At 34.7% G+C, this 25,989-nt stretch overlaps 1 protein-coding gene across 1 annotated transcript in view; it reads right to left on the bottom strand.

The window, feature by feature from the left end:
* LOC149566434 (kinesin-like protein KIN-4A) overlaps positions 1–25,040 on the bottom strand; it is a 45,521-nt gene extending 20,481 nt beyond the window's left edge. The window contains exons 1-8 of the mRNA XM_089819788.1: positions 24,709–25,040; positions 24,353–24,549; positions 20,499–20,645; positions 20,149–20,301; positions 10,292–10,494; positions 9,298–9,491; positions 9,077–9,201; positions 8,858–8,894 (exon numbers count right to left, since the gene is read on the bottom strand). Coding sequence (XP_089675914.1) covers positions 8,858–8,894; positions 9,077–9,201; positions 9,298–9,491; positions 10,292–10,494; positions 20,149–20,301; positions 20,499–20,645; positions 24,353–24,547 — 1,054 coding nt within the window. The 5' untranslated portion in view covers positions 24,548–24,549; positions 24,709–25,040. The remainder of the gene's footprint in view (positions 1–8,857; positions 8,895–9,076; positions 9,202–9,297; positions 9,492–10,291; positions 10,495–20,148; positions 20,302–20,498; positions 20,646–24,352; positions 24,550–24,708) is intronic.
* Positions 25,041–25,989: the final 949 nt, after the last annotated feature.

Here is a 25,989-nt window from a genome sequence, read left to right as displayed (position 1 = left end):
TTCGAGCCTATGAAGTGATGAGCATGATGAAGTTGTGGTGCATGGAGGAAGTCGCGAAATAGAATTGCAGTAGGTTTGTGAAGGTCAGCGGTTTCGAACCCTAGTGTGATGTTAATGAGTGTTGATGTCAAGTCCTCAATGGCTTGTCACGGAAGACAATTTTTATGTTTTTTGGTGCCCATGATGTAGCAGTTGTTTAGCCTTATGTAATTTCGCCGATGTGGCTTATTAGGGGCGAGTTTAGAATGTATATAATAGTGTTTGTTGGTTTAGGAAGTTGGTTGTTTTTAAGAATGTTATTGTTGTAAAGATGTTTAGCCCTCTTATGTAATTATCTAAATGTATTGTTTTATTATATTTTAAAATCATATATTACTAGCAAAAAAAGATTATTAACTGTTAAAACTAAACTATGTAAAGTAGTGATAATTTATTAAAAAGTTAACATTGTCTATGGGATATTTGATACTAAAAGCAAAAAATGACTTGCCAAAGACCATTAGGTTAGGGTTAGAATTATTACGATTGTAATTTTGATTTTATAAATTTATATTACTACTCCCATCTGTAATTCCTATATGTTACTATTAGCGTAAATATTGCATCATCTTTTGATGCAAATGCTAGTTTATATAAATAGGCCATATAAAAATAGAAGATTCAATATTCCTTAAATATCCCTTTGGCATTCCACAAACACCCCATGTAATGATGTGAACTCAATTCATTTATAGTGTTCGAGAGTTTGTAACATATTGAAATCTCAAGGCTTTGATATTTACAGAAGTCCCACTTTTATTTGTGAAGTAGAGGGATCTATATCCATTTAGGAAATAAAATATCTTCTCATCACTTAAGGATTTCAAAGATTTTTCCTACATCCATTAATTTTTCCTCTTGCCTTTTCTTAAAGGATTTCCATAGATTTAAAAGTAGGTTGAAGTGTCAAAAGGTGATTGACAAGGTGAGCAGGCACACCACATTCTCATTTCTTCAAATGAACTACCATCATTGCAACACATAAATCAAACACGTGTTTCCCATACATGGAAACATATGTCCAGCCATAAAGAAAAGACAATGTGGAAAGGACAAACACAAACAAGAATTGGAGTTTGCTTTTGCTGGATAAGGTGGTGTCATTTTAACAATTAATAGACTGCATCATAATTGAGCAATGTGAAAAGAAGCAATAAAATGCAATATTTGTCACATGTTCTCAAGTATTAATCACATCTCATTATTGACGACTGTTAGAGTAATATTTTGCTTTCTTACCACTTAAATCTTTTTTATTTAATTAGTTAAGTTATTACTCTTTAGTGCTTAAGCTTTCTCTTAGGTGCATTAATAATTAATTCTTATATTAATTATTAATGTGCAACCTAGCTTTCTTAGGCTTTAGGGCTTCGTTCACCTTTTGTATTTTCGTTGTCATAATCTTGGAATACATTTTTGCTCTCTCCGTTGAGATTTTCCAAGCTCTACTTTTTCCTTCTCTGGTTTCTCTTCAGCACAGGGTATTTGCATGTAGGTGTTCTTGGAGAACTGTAAAGTTGGTTTTCACAACTTCTACATGGCATTAGAGCTTCCTTGTTGTTGCTTGGTTTGGAGACTTTGAAGCCACAATTCGAAGACAAAAACCCCAACTATATTCGAGGTTTTTTCTTCAATCAGGAGGCGCCTATTTTTGGTGCACTTTGGGCAAAAATGGATGCCGCCATCGCGCTTCGGAAGTAGTCAAAATTCATATAAAATTTGTGAATTTTGGCTACCGTAGCCTCTGAAAAAAAATTGGCCTCCCGAGGGCCGTACCAATACGAAAATCGAGAAGAAAATTTTTAAAATTAAAAAATCTCTAGCTCTGCCCAATGGCCACTAGCCGGCCTATGCTCCGCCGCAGCTAGCGCACCACCAATGGCCTGGCCTGCGCTCAGCCGCCGCCGGCACGCCGCCCTCTGACCACCGTCGCCAGCACAACACCGCCTGGCAACCACTGCCAACGCCCGACCACCACCTGGCCTGCTGACATCACATCTCAACACAATGACATCACTTTTTTGACAGGTGATGTCACCTTGCCCACTGCTAACATCACATTTTGACCACAAGGATTTTGCACCTGCTAATGTCATTTTCCAGAGGCTGACATCATTTTCTAGCGACCAGATTTTTTTCCCAGAGGGCCATATGGCCATCAAATTTTTTCTCATACCTGTAATTTTCTAGAGAGCTTATTTTTGGAGGAGCAGTTCGTTTTTTGCCCATAACTTGAGCATACGGAGGTCTTTTTTGATCCGAAAGAAGCGCTAGAAAGCTGGTTCCAAGCTGGAGACGATGATGCAAGTTTCTTTTTGTTACGAGGTCATTTGAGCTCCTGTTTTTGGCATTGAAGTAGAGGCTTCTATTTCCTCCCTCTCTATATCTAGCGTCCAAGTTTTCTTCTCATTTTTTGTGCTTTCCTTAATTGGTTCTTTGGTTTACGAGGGATAGATTTACATTGTGGGGTGGTGCATTTTCATTTCTGTCATTTAATTCAGAAACGACCCTTCTACTTCCATCTTCTTCTCTCAATGGCGAACTCTTCTATCGCTTGCCTTACACCTCACAACTACCATACTTGGAAAGGACAGATGACCAGATTGCTTATGGCAAAGGGGTTATGGTCATGCCTCGATGCGGCTCAGCCAGTTCTACAGAGGCCTTATGAGGTTCTTATGCAGCGCAATAAGATGGATGAGGCAATGGGCCTCATTGTCATGAATATTTCAGATGGGTTACTATTTCACCTGGATGGTTTGACTACACCCAAGGCTGTGTGGAACAAGTTTTCCACCTTGTTTGGCACAATGAATTAGTTTAGGGTTCTATAAATAGATGCAGAATTCACCTCCTTGGTTCCTGAATCATTCATCAACATTGAGGACTTCTTGATGAAATTCAAGTCTCTTCGATCTATTTTACAGGTTGTTGGAAAGACAAAGTCAGATGATGAGTGTACCTTTCTGATACTCTCAAAGCTTCAAGGTCCTTATCAAATTTTCACTTCTACCTTCTACTCCACTATGGATGCTCTAGGTGCATGAAATGTTATGCCCTCTTTTGAGACATTCTGTGACAGGTTAACTTGTGAGTAGGCTAAGCTCACTCAGATGGATTCACTTACAGGTTCACAGTCACAGGCATTTCTTGCCAAGTCACCTCAGGATACACAGAAGCCGAAGCCGAAGCAGATATCATATTCCTCTTCTAAGCACTCTTTTGGTCCATCATTTTCTTCTAAGAAGGAGATAAAGAAGACTGAGACTCCTACCTGTTCCTATTGTCGAAAAGGACCTCGTGATTTGTCACATTGTTTTCAAAAGAGATTTGATGGCTATGAGAAACAGCTTGCAGATTTGCAAACTCTTCTTTAGAAAAGCACTATTTCCTCTCCATCCTCTTCTACCTCACAGGGGTCTACCTTTCAGTCTTCTTCCATCTCTTCGACATCTACACCGGATTGTGGACAAGGTCATGCATTACGGGCATCCATTGCATCCCCTTCCCAGGTCCCTTGGATACTGGATTCAAGTGCTTCTCACCATATGGCATCTTCTCAACGGGTCTTCTCCACTATTGAGGCTTCTCCCATTCCTCATATTCTCGTGGGGAATATAACACTACCCTAACAATCTGCGGGAAAGGTTCAGTTGGCATCCAAGGTGGCACATTCAATGATGTATTGTATGTTCCATCTCTATTTGCAAACCTTCTCTCGATTTATCAAATTACATGCAATGGATCAAGGAAGAAAGTTGAGTTCACAGTTGATTCAGTCTTCATTCGGGATAGTGCAACAAGAGGCCTTATTGTTGTAGGGACAGTAGATCATACCACTCATCTCTACACCTTCTCGCACTTTGCTCCACCATCTCCACTGTCGGAGCACAACTCTTCTCTTTCGCAAGAGCATCATGTGGTGCAGTCACTTGAACCTTTGTATTGTTCCACTCATTCCCACAAAGTGTCATCTAGGATCATTTGCTTTACATTTATTGTCGTTTTAGAATTGGATTGCCTCCATAGAGACTTACTTTGACTAATAACCATGCTAGCAAGTGGCTCTTGCACCATCATGAGTCACTTTAAGACAATTGTGTTGGGATGCAAATCAAGTCTTAGTGACCTATTTTAAAAATAGAAATAAAAACTAAGACAAAAAGAATTTATTGAACTTGAAATTGAATTAGTAATTACTAAAGTAAAATGTACCATTTAGAAACTTAAGTGTTACACTTACCTGCAGACTAAAATGAGCTGTGAAATGTCATGGTTTAATCTTTTTTCAAGGATTGATTGTGTAATAAATTTATTTTTTTTGTTATTGAATAATTGAACCCGAAAAAAAGTTTATACTTTGACATGATTTATAACATTCTTATAGCATTAATGTCATGGTTTGTAAACATTTAATCTCTTCAACCTCAACATGGAATTGTTTGATCCAAATTATTTTCAATCTTGTAGCATGAGGTTGAGAGAGGACTACACAAGGATTCCAATATATGTGTTCAAACAAGACGACTTTGGTTAGTGACATGGAGGTTGTGGAGACGAAGCATTATGTTGTCATCGAGTACTTGGCATACAATGACATCAAATCTAAGTATGCGGAGATTTCAAAGAATGACATCTTGAACTACTCATTTGAGGAAGAGTATCAAAACTGCAAACCTACTTATCAAAATCCATCAATGAAGAGACTTACAACTTGCTTAGGATCTTTGCCCTTTTTTGGAATTTTTGTACTAGCATGCAGGTCCCATAGGCTACTTTGGCCTTGTGAACATTATTAAAATCATTCATTCATTCAACCATGTCTCATCCAAAGTATCTATAGCTCTACAATTCTATGCATTGTCTACTATTACTTAGACAACAATTTGACTTAATGCATTTTATAAGTGTGACTGAATGCATTGTATTAGGGTGTCAGCAATAAATTGTGCATCTTCCACCTACCCCCCACAATCCACAACTTTCAAAAACATTGCCCCTTTAAGCCAAACTGTAATCACATTGATTAATCATCAATATTTAGCACCCTTCCATCCATCAAAAATGATTGACAACACCATTTGTTTCCATGAGGAGTAATGTCAGCCAATGCATGTCAACGCGTTTAACCTCTTTTGCTAGCAAGGTACTACGCGCCTTTTCATAAATTGGCCTTGTGTATCCTTGTGGAGCCTCATTTACTTTTCTCAACATATCCTACCACTATGTTGATCGTATCTCTCTAACATCATTCTCAAATGCTCTTTCTAATGGCACCAGAAAAATTACTATGAGATGAAGAACCTAGGAGCCTCAATCTACAGCGTTTTCCTCTCAATAAAGGATGGTCAACTCTAGCATCTACTTTCTCTTGCTCTCTAGAATATTCTACTATTTGTTGAGGTGACAATCCTTTCTTATCCGTTTTTGGACATGCTTTGACTCCTTGTTGTGAAATGGCACAAAAATGAGATTTCACACAATTCTAGGAGCTACAATTATTCACTTTTCAAAAATTGCATATCCAAACAAATGTTCCATCATTTTACTTGGCTTATTACTTTTACAAATTTCCATAATAGTGAATTTGGGGTGGTTTTGAAGATGGGTTGAGTAATAGAGCTCACAATTGTTGCAAAATTATGAATGTTACAATTAATATAATAACATTAAAAAGAAATCATGTTGTAATTGCAACATAATAATATTCATGATATATATATATATATTTCACATTACGTATCTAAATTAAATCGCAAGTTTAATTTACAATTTTAATATTAAATATATATTAAGATTATATCATTATAATGAATAATAAAACCTACAATATGATATTGTTTATGTTTAAACAAATTTAAAAAATTCATACATTTATTTTTGAACTATAGAGAAATTCAAATAAACAATAAACCAAAGTTAAAACTATTGTCTTAAACAAAGTGAAACCAAACCAACCTATCGTGTGTCCTTAACTTCTCGTTGTCTAGTTCACAACATTCCTAATCCATGAAAGTTCCTTCCAGTTTCGCTTGCTCCTTCATGCTCCTTGTCATTTCCTCTGCTCCATTGTGCTCTGTTGGGCTCGATATTCATTTTTCCATTTTGCAATTATTGCAATTTAATGAAATTAATAACATGTTTGACATTTTTTCATTTTAATTTTAGATTTGCTTTTAGGATTTTTTTCTCATATTGCTTCCGTATGAAAAGGAAAAAATGCCTAAATTTCATTTTAGGATTTATTTTTTATGAATCTCCATGTTGTGATTGAATTCATGATGGGAAACGCTAAAACATCTCAAGCAAAAAATTCTCAACCCTATCCAATTCGACAAGGATTCCAAAACATATATGTATGAATTTAATATCAATTCGCCAAACCTTGAATTCTCAACGCTAAAACTTGAACGTACCAGCCACTTAGAAATATATGAATTTAATATCAATTCGGCAAACCTTGAATGTCGTGATAGATATTCATTGTCATTAGATGATACAAATAGATTAGGATTAGTGTTAGGTATCCATATAGGTAGTATTGTTGTCACACCAAAAGCTCGAACTATTAAAGCCCGATACAAATGTTGAGACTTATCCAAATCCACAGCAAAAAATCTCTGAGGAATCTCCAAGGAAGTGCTAACCATGAAGTCAACACTCTCAACAATCTCCTTCTCGGCACCGATTAAGCCTTCAGCACCAACTAGAGGGAGAATCAAACCCATGACCCAAGGAGGGGAAACTTGAACGTACCAACAACATATAAATATATGAATTTAATATCAATTCATCAAAACTTGAATGTCGTGATAGATATTCATTGTCATTAGATGATACAAATAGATTAGGATTAGTAAAAGCATGTTAGGTATCCCTAAAGGTAGAATTGTTGTCACACCAAAAGCTCGAACTATTAATGCCCGATACAAATGTCGAGACTTACCCAGGTCCACGGCAAAAATCCCCTACAGATCTCCAAGGAGGTGCTGACCACCAAGTCAACGCTCTCAACATTCTCCCCCTCGACATTGACTAAGCCTTCAAGACTCAAACCCATGACCCAAGGAGGGGAAACTTGAACGTACCAGCAAATTGGAAATATATAAATTTAATATCAATTCATCAAAACTTGAATGTCATGATAGATATTCATTGTCACTAGATGATACAAATAGATTAGGATTAGTAAAAGTATGTTAGGTATCCCTGTAGGTAGCATTTGTTGTCGCACCAAAAGCTCAAACTATTAATGCCTGATACAAATGTCGAGACTTACCCAAATCCAAGGCAGAAATCTCTAAGGAATCTCTAAGGAGGTGCTGACCACTAAGTCAACACTCTCAACAATCTCCCCCTTGGTACCGATTGAGCCTTCAACACCAATTGAAGGGAGACTCAAACCCATGACCCAAGGGCTCTGATACCAATTGTTGATAGCATTTGTTGTTGCACCAAAAGTTCAAACTATTAATGCCTGATACAAATGTCAAGACTTAAACAAATCCACGGCAAAATACTCCAAGAAATCTCCAAGGAGGTGCTAACCACCAAGTCAACACTCTCAACAATCCCAACTCCTCAAAATTGAAAATTGTGCAAAAATAGAAAATTCGAAGTCAATTTATTTTGGATCTACATCCAACAACTTTGATGCCCCTTCATTGTACCCATTCATAAGTCAATAAGAAGGTGCAAATTGGAACGCACATCAACTAGCTCCTATGCTTTACTTTAACAGTGACACATCCCCCTCCTAAACCCTAGCATTTCCAAGACAGACATCCCTGAGATGTGGTGGGGACATCATTTATGAGTCCTTAGTTACATCGCTAGGACGCAAGGATGTTTGCATGTCCCCAGTTGGTAGACACTCTTTACCATGAGTTTTGAATATAAAAATATAACTAATTCCAGTAATGAGAAGTTTTCCTTGAGGCCCAACCCCACAAGGGATGATTAGAGGCCTCGTTTTGCTACATTTTGACATTTTGTACTTGTTTTAAAAACATGCTACTCATTGTAATCATCTTTATGATATTTTTTACATAAATTTAAAATAGATATTCCATTTCCCAATTCGACAATTTAAAACTTTGTTTTTTATTAAATAGTCTAATTTCTAATTACTAATTCGATATTCAAAACTTCAATTTTCATAGTTCAATGTCCAAGTGTTTACTATTTAGTATTTAGCATTTGCAATTTTGTAGTTTCACTTCTCAATAGTGTTATACATCTTGTCATAACTAGCTTTATAAGTACCATATGTAAAGTATATAGTATATACAACTCAGCCCCTAACAAAATTATTCCATACTTCAAACAAATCCAAGTACCTTGAACAATCCTAGAAAGATAAATATAATTGTTTTGGGTTCAATATAAGAGTGCCTTGATTTAAAACTATAATACTCCTGTATAGATGACGCTGAAGCTTGAAGTAACATCCATATCTGTCAAGTATCTAGTCAACAAATCTATTTACATCAGACAAATTTCTTCAATACTTGTGTAAGATATAAAATTTTATGCAATAGCTAGTGTCATCTAATCACAAGCATATTCCTATAGATTTTGTAAACCATTCCATGGACTTTTAAGATCAGATATCAGGTCAACTATTGGTGCACTAAATAAATAAAAACACTAAATATCATGTACAACAATAGACTGTTTCTCAAAACTAAGAAATATTTTCGACATTCATAGAATCTAACAATGCTAAACACGAAAAGTTACAAAGTCTAACATGCCAGTAACCTATAGTCAATGAAATCACAGAATCAGAAATAAATCCAAAATGAAACTAACTTACCAATCATCACAGTTCTGCTATTTCCTCCAAGAGAATCCTGCAAATGTGGCAGAATTAGCCAAAACAATTGGAACAAGGTCCAACAATTTAACCTAATTTCAGAGTCAGAAACTTGCAAGGTAAACGATGTTTCTAAGTTCGATGAAGTAAAATTCCCACCCAACAAAAACAGAAACAAATGTCAAAAACACACAGACAACACAGAATGTATGATCAAACCTGCAAGAGACGAGTCAATTTACTATCTCGATATGGCACATGAGAACCTTCTTTGCGTTTTTTATCATCTCCGAGTGCACTTATGACATTCCCAAGTGCCAACAACCCCTTATTGATGTGAACACCTGTAAACAAAGTAAATTAATTGCTCGCTTTAAAAATTCCACATATAATTATCAGGAATTGTAGAAGTTAGAACCAAAAGAAGGATAAACAGCTACCTTCTTTGAAGCGAAGCCCATCTGCACCTGTCCTTTTAGCTCTTTCAGAGCCTGCAAGATCCACCAAATGAAGCTTTGCACATACAATTTCTTCGTACTGCTCTTCTGAAGAACTGGAATCACCACCCATAAGTACAGCTACTTCCGATTTCCGCTTATTCACCATGTTGATTGTAAATATAGCATGGGAACGGCTGCCAGATAAAATAATTGAAGACCACAAAAAGATGACTGGTCAAACAAGTGGAAGGCTTCTGAAGCTAAGAAACTTTGAAAGATGAATAGTACTGGGGACAAAATTTTAAGAAATTGACATCTAGATTATCAATTGAAAATATGTTCACTGTTTTACATGTTTATAGAGGAATCAGGCAGTGACCAAAACATATGAACAAGTATTTGCCCATATACATGCAAACAGATATGTGGCAGAAACCTAAGCAAATGGAAAGATAATTTTCAACATATATAATTTCTATAAAAGAAGTATAAATATTTTCTGCATGAATTATTTTATTCACAGATTGGCTTGCAAGGAATAATTTTACAGCATCACATATCAAAAATGAATGGGTTATAGGCGACTTGATAGTAACAGCTTATTTCTAAACCAGAGCTTTGATTAAGGAAAACTGATCACCATTAACAATTCGAATTTCAGATAACCTCAACTAGCAGGATCTAAAACTGAAATCAAGCAATAAAAAACAGATTATCCAACCCTTCAAACCTTTAGTTCTTCTTTTATCATGTGAATGATTGAACAGATTCCTAAAGCATGTCAGAAATATTAATTTTGATATAAAAGATGTTCCATGGTTGATACCAGAAAATATGACAAACAAATGGATGAAGAAAACGTTCATATGAAGAAACATATTTTAATGTAACATATTAATAGATTTCTTAAGCAATCCCGTACAAGAAAATCATGCAAGAGCATGAAAGTAGAATAAAACATTTCTTACATTGCGGAAGCATACCACACACCAACCTGGATTGCTGGTTCATGTTAGTGCTCCCCGTAGCTCGACATAGTGACCCTTGAGCCAAAACATCTGCCATTTCTTCTTGGCTTGAAACATCTACCTCTTCGGCATTTGTAAGGGTTATGCCTCCATTAGTTTTTTCACGAATTTGTATAGGCCCTTTTGAGTGGTTTGCTTCAAGCAGATCATGGATTTCTTCTTTCAGAATCTGCAACACGAAAAAGGTCCAACATTCACATTTTTAGAAAAAAACAGATTCCATATAAATTATATAATTACTAAACATTCTCTACATTAAATTGACAAATTCTAGCATTAATAAATAATTTGAAGTGTTTTGCCGAATGGAAAAGAGATAATATGGCAATGCATTGTGGTTTTCATATTGAACACTTGTGTCCAGCTCCCCAGGGGATTAGCTAGATCCTTAAAAATGTACAAATATTGAACGCTGAATCAGATAGCTATCACATCCAGTTCTAGATATGACATAACCCCATCAAAAGAGATGTCCGCTTCCAGATCTAGTTGTATTTGACAATAGGGATACCTACTTGGTCAGGGCATCTAAGGCTAAGGTCATCCTGCAAGGGGACCTATCATAAACATAATAATTTTAAGTATCCCTATTTCCACATTTCAAAACCACAATAGTAGATATACTTCATTCACATAGTGTAGCTACAAGAAAACCTAAATATCAATCAAATATAAACAAAATATCACTACTTGATACTCCCAATTATGTACTTCGAAGTTCCTTACCCCTCATTTTCTGGTCAAAAGAAGTGAACAATCTTTGCTATGAAAACTTTCTCCAGATGTTCTTTTTGGTACATGGACAAGAATTGTGGTTATCAGTTCCTGCCTATGTCAGCAACCATAGTGATCATCTCCTTTTGTGTTAGCATTGTAAATTGTGGAAAAGACGATAATCAAAGACATCAAACATTTTATTTTTTTCGTTTTCCTTAGGCAAGTAATTATCTGTTTCCAATGTTGTTATTGCTTGTCTTTTTTTTTCTTGCGTGCGGGCAACACAGGAAAATATAGTTTTTTAAACACATCTAATGGTGACCCTTTCCTAGTGTCCTGTAAAATAGTATAGGGACTGCCATTGTCCACTTCACTGCCCGAATAAGCGGCACATTGCTCAAAATTTTCTGCTACAGTTGCATGCAAGTCTCCCATTCACTGACAACAACCTGTTGCTTGGCATGCCAGGTAAAGAGTTACTCTTAAATAGGTCAGATATTATCAGGAGAAATGACAACTGCTTGTCCCTGCTCTTCCATTTAAGAGAACCATGAGTGATGACTGTAAATTATACTTAAGCGGTGAATTTGTGAAATGCTTAAGCTTTAGTGGCTATGCAAGAGGCAGTTAATGACTTTGTTGTTCGTTTGTTTGAGGATACAAATGTACACTTCATGCCACGCATAGAGCTATAGTGCCCAAAGATATGCATCTTGCAAGATGCCCTCATTTTGTGCATTTAGATGGACCTTGGAGAAACTGCCCTTCCCAATGCATATTGAGACAGGAAAGTTAAGAATTTAGTGCCAGTTAACTGTTCTTAGTCATTTGTAACTCAGTAGAAAATTTTGTTCTCAACCTGTTTGTAACATGGGTGAATGTAAAATACGCATCTTGGTTCTTATCATTTGCGTTCCACTAGAAGACTGGTTTGTAAATTTCCTTTCAGAAATGAGCTGTAGTTTCTCCAAATAGGAAAGATACTTCTATTTAAATCTTCTATGAAGCCCCTATGACTAATGGGATTTTGAATAGAGGAATAAATTGACAGCAAAGAGTTTCAGGCTTTCTTGTGGGTGGAGAAAATTTGGACCAGGCAAGGAGATACTTTGCCATAATTGCTGCAAAAATCGCTCCATGTGAAGTGACTGTTTGTGCCAGGCTGCCAGATATCATACTATATTTACGACAATATTTGCTAAAATGAACTCCAGAAAACATGTATTTTGAATGATCATTAGGAAAAGCACTTGAATTTAAAACTTCTATGAAGTCCCTATCACTAGTCGGATTTTGAACTAAATGAAAAAGTTGAAGACAAAAAGCTTCAGGCTTTGTTGTGGGAGGAGAAAACAAGGAGCAGGCAAGGGGGTATTTCACTATAATTGCTACAAAAATTGATCTATATGAAGAGACTGTCTGTGCCAAGCTATGAGAACTCATATTATATTTACAACAATTATTACTAAAACAAAATCCAAAGAATTTTTTTTCTGAATGATCATTAAAACCTTCTTTTCAGCTGGCTAAGCTAGTGACAAATTATCTAGTATATTAAACTTCATAAAATTTAGAACCTCCATGTGGAGAGCATAAACTGCCTTCTGAGGTAGATAACATTGGTTATTGTTGAGGCAGATCAACTAAGTATGGTAGTGGTTCTCCCCATGTTCAAAACTTCAGGTAGAAGTTCTAGAAGATGGTCACAAATGAGCAAAGGTTGGTGTTAAATGAATTGGATATAATTGGGTAAAGATTACTTAAGTAATTGATGGTGAGCATGAGCATGTATATTATAATATTTCTAAATTAAAAAAATTGTTACAATTTTTTTTCACTTATTGTAAGATTCAACTTGGGGATTGCTTGCTACAAAGAAATGTGTACATAATCATTTTGAAAAAACTGATCAATTTGATTACCAATTAGAATAGCTTGCAAGCTGGATAATAAAATAATGAGTTATCCACTGTCAATTTGAGGATTCTTTCTTTGATCTAAACTTCTCATAGAGCAATTATCACAATGATCGCAAACTCAGAAGAACCTTCTATCTTCTACTATGCAAACACAATTCCAACTGAAACATATAAAAGATGGCAACTGAAAGAGAAGAAGCTTGGACTCTTTAGTGTTTCGTGCATTTGAAAACTTGGGGAGATTGAATTTTTTTATGTAACTATAATTAATAGTGACTTATAGAGATTTTCAAAGATTGCAGCTGTAACATTTAGACACGCAGAGACTCATGCTTGTGATTACAAGTTAGCAAGCTTAATCTTACCTGTACCCTTAGAGAATATCTTAATCTTGGAAGAATTTCATCATTCCTAGAGTGTATTGAATCTTAGAACAATGTCAGATTGAGATTTAAGTTACAAAGATATCCATCTGAAAGAAACTATGACAAGGCAGTGAATTTTCTCAAAACCGCTAGTTGTTGCTAACATACAGTGTTTAAGAAACTCACTCTCAAAAGCTTACTAGGCAATTTATACCTTGAGTTTTCAAGGAAACAATCTATATCAAGGTGTCAGTCCTAATTAATACAGGAATGAGTGTTGAGTTAGGATTTAGGTACACATTTTTCACCTCCAAGTATAGGCATAAGTTCAAATATATATGAAGGGAGAAATTGACCCAGGGGAGCATTTGCTGAACCATAGAAAAAAATTAATACCAATGCTCCCTATGGGAGGGCCATATTAAAATTAAATTCCCATCCAGAGGTAAAACTAATGATGACAATTATCCTAATACAGCATTTCCATAATTCGGGCTAAAACCAAACAAAAGATAGCTACATAAAGATCAAAATTTTAAAATGTCACACACCAATTTTAATTCTTTTGAAGGAAATCCTACATTTTGTCACTTTATGAAGACATTTACTCAAATAAAAAGGACCAATCAATACCCAGAGAAGGCGAGGCCACAATGGTAAATTTAAGAAACTCAATTCATCATTTGTCCCAATTAATGATATAACAAAGGGTTACCACAAAGCCATTGGGACAAGATTGAAACTAGCCAAAAACATCCTCTTGGATGAAACCCAACTCTTATAGCCACATTGAAAAGAATAGACGTAAGGCCTTGGCACCATCTAAGTTTAATTAGAGACTCAACAACGATTCTAATCACCTAACTTGATCCCTCACCTCCAAGAACACAACATGAACATTGAGGAAATGCTTGTGTTGACTTTGTATTCGTGCATAGTTGAAAGGAAGAGATTTCCCACCTCACCCACACTACATAATCACAATTTGAGCACTAATCATGAAAACCTTCCTTAAATGAAAAAAAAAGATTTCCCTAAAAAAAAATCTGTCCCTTTCTTTGCTATTAGATGGTATCCATCTTGTCAAAGAAATAAATATGGCGTGGTTGCAAATGAGGCAAAGCAATAAAAAATGCCACCTCTCACAATCTCTCGCCATATTTCTCATAATTATGCAGGTGCCAAAAACCATACATGAACAAAATGCAAACTTCAATTCGTATGTGCAGCCACCTTTCTTCTTGTAATTTTAAAGAGCTTGCTCTCCTCAATCAGCAATGCTGCATTATTTAAATGATTTGCATCGAATTCTGTCCGCCCATCCAACAATTGTTAATCAACCATCTCATCTCTATATATATAACAAAATTGGCCAACTTATATAGAGTATTATTCTCTCTATTAACATGATTTATTTAATAATCTTCCAAACAATTGAAGTGAGGAAAGTTTTGACTTAAAAGTCTATTTATTTTCCATTTCAAAGAGCTCTTCTCTATTCGGATATTATTAATGATCATGTACTCATCATCTACTTGCACCTTCTTTGTGTCAAAACTCTTGCACATTAGAAGTCTCATTAGCAACACTAAACCTCTGCTTCTCATTTGTTCTCACAATTATTATCAGGAAGGCAACTACAACTATTGAAACTTCATAATGTCTCGTGATACTTTGCGCTCTAAAAGCACTAAGGCAAACCCTAGAAGCTCCATTAAAGTTCAATTAATTCCAACCATTAGATGGTGCTATCCAAACTCATCATTTAGTCTTCAACGAAAGAAATTGGACTATCCCAAAGCCCCTTGAATGAGGGATTTTGCAGATATAAAAATATAATTTGCAAAATATATAATTCATTACCTGCAACAAAAATACAAATTAATTTATTTATATTAACTTTTAAAATATAAGATATATTTATGAAAATAAAATAATTACGAGTTTAGGCTCAAGCTTGAATTTGGGTTTGAGGTCTGGTTTATTAACTATTCAATAAGAAAATCGGGGATGGTTTTTTTATTTTTTCAAAATAAAACATAAATATTATTATAAATGAATATTCTTTAATAGTAATATGATATTATATATATGTAATACCCATTTATAGGAAAAATAATGGTATTTACCTGAAATATGATATTAATGTAATATTGATTTACTAATTTATTACTTTATAATAATTATACATAAATTTATTAATGCTATAAAAAGATAATGAATATTAACCAGTATATATTTTATAGTTTCATCTAGCACACCCATTGTCTCATCTATGAATACTTACACAAAGCGCTTGTGCACAATACCATTATGCAGAAAACCATAACTCCATCTCATCTTTGCTTGCTATACTGAAATTTGACTATGAAACCTAGTATCGTTTATGGCTCTTTGTCATCCTAGCTATTTATGGATTGGAATCACATTATTTTGAATAAATGGCTTCTTCGCGAGATCAAACTTCCCCATGGCTTCTCCTAGGTTGGTTTGGAATGAACACACAGAATATATTAGACCTTAGTTGCACCCTTGCCACACCAAACCAGTATATGGACCTGAAACGGACCTTAGTTACTAGCATTATTAATAATACAATTGTTCTCATTCATAATGCTTCTCGACACTAAATAAGACATTTGTATAAATTATATTACCTACTTTGTGATGTAGTTTCTCGCAGCAAATAAAATATATTTGAATGACATATTTGTAGCAATTGCAAGCTACTGAAGCTTTTATCCATGGTAACAATGGCATATCTACCCTTCACTCCATTTGAACTTCATAGAATAATATTTTGTCAAAGTTGTGACTTCTTTTTTATGCCACAAAAGAGGTATGCTATACTGAAATTTGACTATGAAATCTAGTATCGTTTATGGCTCTTTGTTGTCCTAACTATTTATGGATCGGGCTCGCAATATTTTGAATGAACGGCTTCTTCGCGAGATAAAACTTCATCATGGGTTCTCCTAGGTTGGTTTGATATGAACCCAAATAGTAATTATCTAAGATACCAATGCATCTAGTTTCAAGCTAAATGCGGGTGTTGATGCGTGGTGATACGCAAATCCGTTAGAATGTTGCATGGGTGTTGTCGAGAAGCATGATTCTTTCCTACGGATGTGCGTAGGATGCTTGGGAAAGCATCCAGAGAGAATGATAAAGCATCCGAGTGATTCCAAAGAGCATCCAACTTTTTTGAGCGCCCAGTTACCTAAGTGACTTACTAAAAAATGTGTTTAATTGTTTTTTTAATTATATTTTTTCTCCTATTTGCCTCAAAACCCTAAAACAGCCCTAAAAGAGGCTATTCATTGCTCATTCTTCTCATTTTGTTTACAGCTGGGCTCTCTTCTCATTTTGTTTCCATACATAAATTATAGAGTGTGTGTGTGTGTGTGTGTATATTTAAAAATATATATTTATATATGGATGCACCTAAACGCATCCAAAATCACCAAAAAAAAAAATCCACGCATCAACACCTTGCACCTACATCACATCACTACCAACATCAGTAACTTAGGTAAATATCGGACCTTGGTGGCACCCTCGCCACATGAACCAATATATGGACCTAAAATGGACCATGCACAAACCCACAAGCTAACAACAACATAATAATTATTGTATAGTTTTGAATGTTACTATCATTATTAATAATACAATTATTCTCATTCATAATGCTTCTCAACACTAAACAAGTCAGTTATATATATTATATTACCTACTTTGTGACTTGTAGTTTCTTGCAGCAAGTAAAATATGTTTGAATGACATATTTGTAGCAATTGCAAGCTACTGATGCTTTTATCCATAGATGTACTATTGGTAGAGTACTCTCCGAGCTTCAAAAACTGGCTGAGTTTTCTCATTTGGCAAGTTTTACTAGTGCCAAAAACTCATCGATATTTTTTGCAAAACCCTGTTAAGCTTTTGTGAAAAGCTCGGCAAGTTTTTGTTAAAAACTTGGTCATAGTTTTATAATAACACTAAAGGCAAAAAATGACCCAAATAAATTTCCTTTCTCATTTCTTAACTTGTATTTTGCTAAGAGGGGGAAAATAGTCTTCCCAACACTTGCAAACTGATTTCTATCTATTTGAAGCAAATTTGAGGTGCTTTTTGAGAAGGATGACATTTATGATTTGGAGAGGTAGGCTATGGAGGAGGGGAATGGATTTGGTTTCACACTAGATGGCATTGAGTTGAATTAGTAGTCAATGGAAGCTAAAGGCAGAGCTTCAACTAGGATGGAGGATAAGCCACAAACTAAGTCAGATATACTGGGCGAGGAGGTATAGTCATGCCATTGCAAACTTCTAGGACTAGCCCCTCTAATTCTACCTCTCCCTTAGTTTTTACTAGAGATGGGAAGAGTAAGAGTTAATTGTACTATGTTGCGTCCAGCCATCACTATTCCTCACAAGAATGCAATTGTGTATGTTTTAATATATCTAGACTAAGCTTGTTTTCTTTGTGTTCTCATTTATTGACTCAACAGATGCATCTTCTCATCGAACTTTGCAATAAAAAATGCATTTCTAATTAATATTAATCAATTTTTAAGTTCTCGAGTTTTTCTCGAGCTTTATTTTAGGCCTTAGTGGGTTTTTGGCCTTGATGAGTTTTCCAACTATGCTTGTATCCATGGTAACAATGGCATATTTAGCCTTCACTCCACTTTGGCTTCATGGACTAATATTTTGTCAAAGTTGGTGACTTCTTTCCTATGTCACAAAAGAGGTATTTTCCATCAAGACATTTTTTGATGCTATCAAACCCTGGCATTTCCTTCCCCTACCTCGAACCCTTCTTTCAACTCGTACTACTAAACCACTTACAAAGTTTCATGTCAAATATATCAACTTTTTTCTAAATTTAATACAAGATTTTTCTAACCCAACCCAAAGTGAACTTAGCACCATCCAAACCTAAACCAAATCTAGTACCAAATTTAATCCATACGAGGACTTAAGTGGGAAAACCCAATTACATAGATCTATATTGTGAAGAATACATTCATCTAACATCATAGACGATATTGCATCTATATAGTAACTACATGTTGTTTCACACAACAAAACCGAACAAAGTTGCATACAAGCTATAATGTTAATATAGTTTGAGAAACATCCATATCGATTGTCTAAGGTCTTTTTTTTTATATGAACTCAATATTAATGCATTTTCCAATGATTTCTCTTGTTTTTCCTATTATATAAGGATTCTTTGAAATACAACATTATCAAATACCATTCATATTATTAAAAAATTGACATTCTTTTTAATCATTCTCACTTGAACTTGCAGCACTAAGTAATTGGGAATTGCCAAAATGTGATTTTGCCAACATTGGCTTGAGATTTGGTGCTAGCAATGTGTCATAGTGTTGATGATCATGACCAGCTTTTCCAAAATTTTGATCAAAAGTTCATCTCAAACCAATCTCTTCAAGTCATGGATTTAACTTCAACACATCCATTATGGCTTTACTCATCTTCTACAACTCCTTTACATCCCTTCAAGTTATTTTCAACACCCTTTTTTAATAACTTTTGAGTATTTCAATGAAATTAATGTCCTTCTGATCTCATCACCATTCACAGCAAGTTTAAGCAAACTTCTTCAAGTTATTTTCAACACCCTTTTTTAATAACTTTTGAGTATTTCAATGAAATTAATGTCCTTCTGATCTCATCACCATTCACAGCAAGTTTAAGCAAACTTTAGTTTAAGAAGATTATTGCAATTTTGCATCAATACATTTACCCCATAACTACGCATTTTATATTGAGGCCTCCCAAATAGACAAAAACCATTCAAATAGCTATTAGTATTTCTTTGTGCTTGGACTCTGGTTTACATCTAACTACAGTACTAAATGCTCATGAGTGTGAACGAATCTTTATAACAGAAAATACAATATCTGATCAGAGTAGTTTCAGACTTTCAGTAGAAGAATGCAATTTTCAAAATATTAAATAATTCATTCCATCTGTTCAGTTGCAAGCAGGTCACATTAGAAATCTCAGTAGTTACTGAAACTGGATTGCAGCCCCTGTTGATAATTGTAATTAAATATTTGATCTAATTGATCTGACTCCAAACCCTATTGTCTATGCACAAAGTGGTTCTTATTATGCTCAAATTTCTTTTCAGATTTGCAATCCATATTGCTGCGTATATCCTTTACCTAAGGTTATAAAAGTACATTCAAGACTTTAGACAATGTATGTGTATCGAGGACTTGGTAACCAAGTTCTTTCTCACATATTGATCAATTAACAATTGGAAAGCATCAAATGATTCCATATTCCAGATTGCCATTTTTATCAATACAAAGAACATTGCTCAACATAGTTGTATAGGCCTATTGTAAAATTGTATTTTCCCCATGAAAACATTGCCGGCTAAATTGTATTGAGGTGACATAATTGATACCTGATAACATAATTGAAAGATAGCTAAATCTAAGTACCACTGACAAATCAATCTGTGGAAGCCATCTTATTTTCATATCAGTTCCTTTAAATAAATGAATTAAAAGTAATAAATTGGAAAGACAAAATTACATGGGAATACAATGGCAAGTTTATATATAAGTAATAAAAAACGCTTGATTGAAGGCAAGCAAGAATCCTAACCCTCATCTTGAATAATAGGGGAAAATTCAACACTATGTGGATAAATAGTCCTTATGTGTAAGCAGAGTAAAGGTCAAACCATAGAAATGGATATTTCACATGTCACTTCTTCATATGAGCAGATTGGCATGAGCGATTAAGTCAAAAGATTAAGAAGCAAGAAACAAACCTCAATAAATGAAACCTTCAACAGTACTTCTCCTTGGTGCTTCAACTCTCCAACTTTCTTAAATATTGCCTCCATGACTTTAGGAATTACTCCTTCTGTATTCCCACCCACCGTGTAAGCAGTTCCCATTGTGTAAGTTTTGCCTGAACCAGTCTGCATCATGATGAAAGAGTTTATAAAAGGTGCCTTTGTATGAGAACTTATTGTAAAGACAAGTGTCAGATAAAAAGTAAACCTCTGCATATCTTTTTTTTTCTGAAAACTGCAGAGCCATGCACCTACTTCTACTAGGCAATAAAATAATCCCAAAACATGCACATGACACAAGCATATCCACTTCTAGTGCAGACCTGCCCATATGCCAGAACTGTAGCATTGTATCCCTGGAATAAACCATCAACAAGTGGAGCAACACATTCTTCAAAAATGGCCGACGAAGGTGAGCCTGTACTCCCATATACATGATCAAATGTAAATGAATGTGTTCCAATTTGGACCTGCCAAACAGATGAAAACAACCTATCAGGGCAAATTGGACACAGATAAGTTGGTGAACATAGAAAACATGAAAGAAAGAAAAGAAAAATGATGAAGTGGGTACTGTAAAAAAACAAATTAAAGTTTGCTATTTAGAGACCTTCTAGTCTGCAATTTGAAAAAATATAACACAAATGTACTTTCCTATATAATGGGAGAAGTCAACTTCTGTCTGCATCACAAAATAGACTGTATGGTTGACAAAATTGAATGAGTTTATTTCATTATTTCATGAAAATCTGTGCATCAAAAGTACACAGATATTTGTTAAGCATTGATGTTTGGGAAACCTAGAAGTCAAAATTATATTGAATTTCATTAATTTTCCATACAATATATATCTTAACCTTGAGGTACTATTCCAATTTTTGGAATTTCCTGTGAATCAAACAAAAATATATTCATGGAAATCCTTCAAGCACAAATCTGAAAGAAATTCAACATAATACCTCTTGCAACTAACTGTACAGATTTGGAGGTTTTAGGAAATAAGCATGGAAGAGGATTTTCCCCACTGCACTATAAGTCTCTCATCAACAAGGCATTATCTTCTTCATATTCAAACAAGTGTACCAAGAAACATGTAAAATGGCTCAAACCAGATTGCAAGACAATCAAATTATTTACCTTACTTGGCTCACAAAATGAAATTCAATTTGTAAGATCTGTCAATGAAGCTGCTAAAACCCCATGAATTTTGTTGAATCATGCAATGTGTATAAATGTGCATGTGGTCTCCAAGAATTCGGGAATCTATGTTTTTCATTTTCCTACTTTATAGATTTTGATTAGTCGAGATTCTAAACAATTTTTTTAACACTATTCTGTAGGATAAAACATATCATGTGCCAGATTTATTAAAAAATTAAAATGAAATTCCCAGAAGAAATATAAACAAAATAAAGTTGGTGAAGCTTTTAAATGAAAGATGGAGACAGCTTTTAAATCCATTGGATGGAAAAAAAATGTGAAGCCATTCTACAAAATAGATCTCACCAAAGAAATACTAAAAGGAAGACAGGCCAGTGGGAGATAGAACAATTAAATATGATAATTATGCTGTAAGATTGTTCCTGCACTGTGAGATGGCAGCATTGAGAGTTCCTACATGGCTTTAGGCTACTAGTTAAACTTAACTACGATGGCTTTATTGCTACACAGAGTACAGACCCTCAGAGCCATTGCAGACCCTCAGAGCCATTGCTCCAATTCAACATCGGAGGCATTTACTGGAATATCTAAAATCAAAATCCTATAAAGTTCCTCTTCAAATTCGTGCATAAGTGTTACTCAAAGCCAAACTTCAGAGCGATTAACTGCTGAAAATGCAACACTGTTCTTTGTCCTAATTTATTAGACAACCGAGACTTCAAAAAAAGTGGAATTTAAGTGACAGCACTAGAAAGGTACAAATCTTGCATTGCATAATTGCTAAATCTCCTCAAAACTGAACACAAAGTAAAATTAAACATAAGATTCACAAATCTTGCACAACATTTCTCATGTTTTTCATAAGCTAGACAATTGACATGCTCTTAATCATAAGAAACTCTATTTGTCTAAAAGTTAAGATATAAAAGGTTTTTATTTAATGGAAATAAATCTAGCACAATATCTAGACTAAAACATTAATAGAATCGATAAATCATTTTTTGCTATTTCATTAAAGCACAAACAATTTACATTGTTTTCATTAATAACAATCAGGAAACTATATTTTTCTATATTTTCCGTGATGGAAATATATCTAGCACAACATTTGTTAAGCTTCTTCATAATGGTAGGCCTGAATAAATCATAAGAAACTCTATTTGTTTAAAAGTTAAAATATAAAGAGCTTTTATGTAATGAGAATAAATCTTGCACAACATCTAGAAACATTACTAAAAATAACAAATCAAACACACCATTTTTTGCTGTTTCATTTACCACGAACAATTTACATTGCTCTCAATAATAATAATCGATAAATCATTTTCCGTGACAGAAATATATCTAGCACAACATTTGTTACGCTTCTCGGTTATGATAAGGCCTGAAAATCCTTTCTTTTTCTTCTGCTGGATAACTATTCTTGTTTGTTCCTCTGCTTGGAAGTCTCCCTCAAATGTGACTCTTGGATTCATGGCTGGTCATCATTTTAGGATGGGCCAGATTGACAAGGGGATTTATATTGTCAAAATGTAAAGTAGACAACATTTTATTTTGGTTCTTGTTGGAGGTAAGCTAGTGGAAAACCTCATTGGGTTTTCTTTCTTCTGGCCTTATTACAACATTTAAGCTGAAATTATTTTCAATTGGAAATATTATAGTCAAATTAAAAGACCTTAAGGTCGTCATGTTCTCGGACACCCAAGTTTTGTAATAATTCAGAATTTTCAGAGAGAGAAATCAAAGAAACCCACAACATTTATATTAAAATTTCATTGAACTGAACAGAACAAATAATTTTTTCTTAAGTTGGATAAGATAATGTATAAATAAAACTTGTATGTCACAACATTCTCAAATGCTCTAAAAACTTCAAAATAGGCATTTTAAGTGACTGTGCTACTAGGTCAGGAATCAGGCAAATTATTTTAGCTTTTAGTTTAAACAGAAAATTAAGTGAAATCAAAAGAGCTGGGACTCACATTGTTGTCTGCTCGTGCCCATTTTAAGGTCAGGATTGAAAGGATAGAATTTCAGCACAACTGTTTTGTTAAAATTTCTTCAAATCAAACAAATAGAGTAAACACAAGAAACCTAAAAAAATCACTGTTTTCAAGTATCTTAGTCATTTTCAGTGACAATAACAAAGGGGCACAAATCTTGCACCAGATTTTGCATGAAAATTCTTTAAGGTGAACAAAATATTTGGAAAAGACCCAGGGATCATAATGTTCTGGAATCTGAGTTACTGACCGTACAGACTGAAAATGATTTTTTAGAGAAAACGTGACATTTTTAGTAAAGGACCAAAGATTAACAATAACACGATAAAAATGCTGCCGAAGAAAAATATTTGGCTCGCATTATTGTTAGATAATTTAAAATTTTCCAAAATTGATGTATTTTGAGGGAGAGTTCTAAAAGGGCAGAATCAAGTATGAGAAATTACAAAGAATAAAAGTAGAGCAAAATACTGAAGGATCGGGGAGACAGCACATGTCTAAGCCTACAGTTTTAGTGAAAGTACTGGAAGGACAGAAATATAGGACAATATTTACACAAAAATTTCATTAAAACAAAGGATATGAAGAAGAAGTAAGAAACCAGAAGGTTGAAATATATGAGATACTTAAATCTTCAAAACCCGGGGCAGCTTCAATGAGAGTACCAAAAGTCTGCACATCGAAGCAAACAACTTTTCAATTATAATTATTGACAAAAGCATCTGAAGTGGAGATTGTTCTCGGACATAACAAGAAAAGTAACTAATTTTAAAATCGCCAGGACAGAGTTTTGAACTTTCTTAGAATTTAATGCATTATCAATCAAATCTCGCACAACACTAAACAATATTTTCTTTAAATTGAAAGAAATCGGAGGTAACGCCCATAAAGTTACGATGCCTAAATCATACGCAAATCTAAGATCTAACAATACTAGATCACAGAAATCTAGCACAATATTCTGCTAAAAGTTATTCAAATTGATCGAACATAAAAGCAAAATAAACAGAGACCTGAGGCTCTCCGGGAATGACAGTTATGCATTCTTTACAGCCTTGGAGGCGCTCGTGATTAATCAGAGGCCGAATGTGCACTGCAACCTGTACGCACTGCATCATATCTTTTTCAGCACCACCGTCATTTGATAGATTACTCACTCCTCTTGCTAAAGCAGCGCTCCCATCGTGATTGTTCCCGTTGCCGTCCATCCCTGAAAACAGAAAATATGTTTCTTCCGCCGTTAATCAACAACTCAAATCCCGAAAATGTATGAAACGCCGAATATTTTTCAGGGCAATGAGAGCTCCATGGCTTAAATAAATGATAAACGAAAATAGAAAACGAACAGGTTGGGATGGCAATTTCCTACCTGATGAGGGCTCTGTTTTGCTTAAAAACAAAGTGAAGTGTGCTGCAAAAGTTAGTGCCAATGCCAACCCCACCCTAAAAGCGGATGAATGGAGAGGTACAGGGTTCGAATCTCGCTCCCTCCAACGCCTTGAGCGAGATACGTACTTCCTCCAGAATCGATTTTCTTGTTTGCAGCATTAAATTTTGTTGTGAATTTGAAGCAGGATGGCGTTTAAAGAGATCTGGGGAAATGGGGAAGAAGCCGGCCCAGGACTGTCCCTCTCCTCTCTCTTAATTCGAACGTTGCTTTGATTGATGATCGTTTTCAATTCAAATCATCTCTGAATGGATGGATGGATGTATGTATGGGTGAGTTTTAATGATTATGTTCGCTTGCGGCCGAGTCCTTTGGTCCGTTTAAGATATTTAATTTGATTTTGAATTTCTTTCTTTAGCACTTCATTCCTATGACGTATGATTATGTTTAATTCCTATTAGCTCTATCTTGTAATTCTCTAAGTCATATTACCTATCAAATAAATGGCTAGCAGTAATATTTACCCATCATAGTTTGTGTAACTCAGGGTCCGTTTGGTGAGCGGAATAGGAATACGTATTCCGGAATACATATTCCACAAATTGTGAATTCCTTGTTTGGATGCACCAAAACGGGATTGGAATACGAAGCAAAAATGGAATACGTATTCCATTTTTGGCCCAAAAATGGGGTTTTGCAATTCCACCAAAATAGGTGGTATTGGAATACGTATTCCTATTCCATTTTTTTTTATTTTAGAAAACATAAATTTTTGAACCCGCGAATTCCCATCAAATATTCGCTGAACCAAACGGAAAACAGGAATATGTTCTATTCCAGAATACGTATTCCTATTCCGCTCACCAAACGAGCCCTCAATGAATTTCCATTGTTTTTTGTTTTATACCAATACCTGCCACATCACATAGCTTATCTTGATCAATTTCCATTGCTAATTTTGATGGACTGGAAGGAATAAAACTTTTATTAATCATTTACTAGAAGTATATTACTTAATGGAATGAGTTTGATAGGCCAACATATTTTTGAAAATGTAGATTTAGAATTTTGGACCGAGATCAATCATTGTAATATGAGATTTAGGATAAACAATTGGATTCAAGACATACAAAATTCTAATAATAACTATTGTGAGGAATCATTATTTTTAGACAAGAAGATGGAAGAAAAATATATTTAAAAGTTTATAAATCTTTGATGCATGCATTTTACAATTCATAATTAAGTGTTGATTCATGGCTT

This window comes from Cupressus sempervirens, chromosome 3, assembly GCF_028749045.1.
Source record: "Cupressus sempervirens isolate cs-2001-9-10 chromosome 3, ASM2874904v1, whole genome shotgun sequence".
In the NCBI taxonomy this organism is placed as follows: Eukaryota; Viridiplantae; Streptophyta; class Pinopsida; order Cupressales; family Cupressaceae; genus Cupressus; species Cupressus sempervirens.
This window is presented reverse-complemented; position numbering and strand designations above follow the sequence as displayed.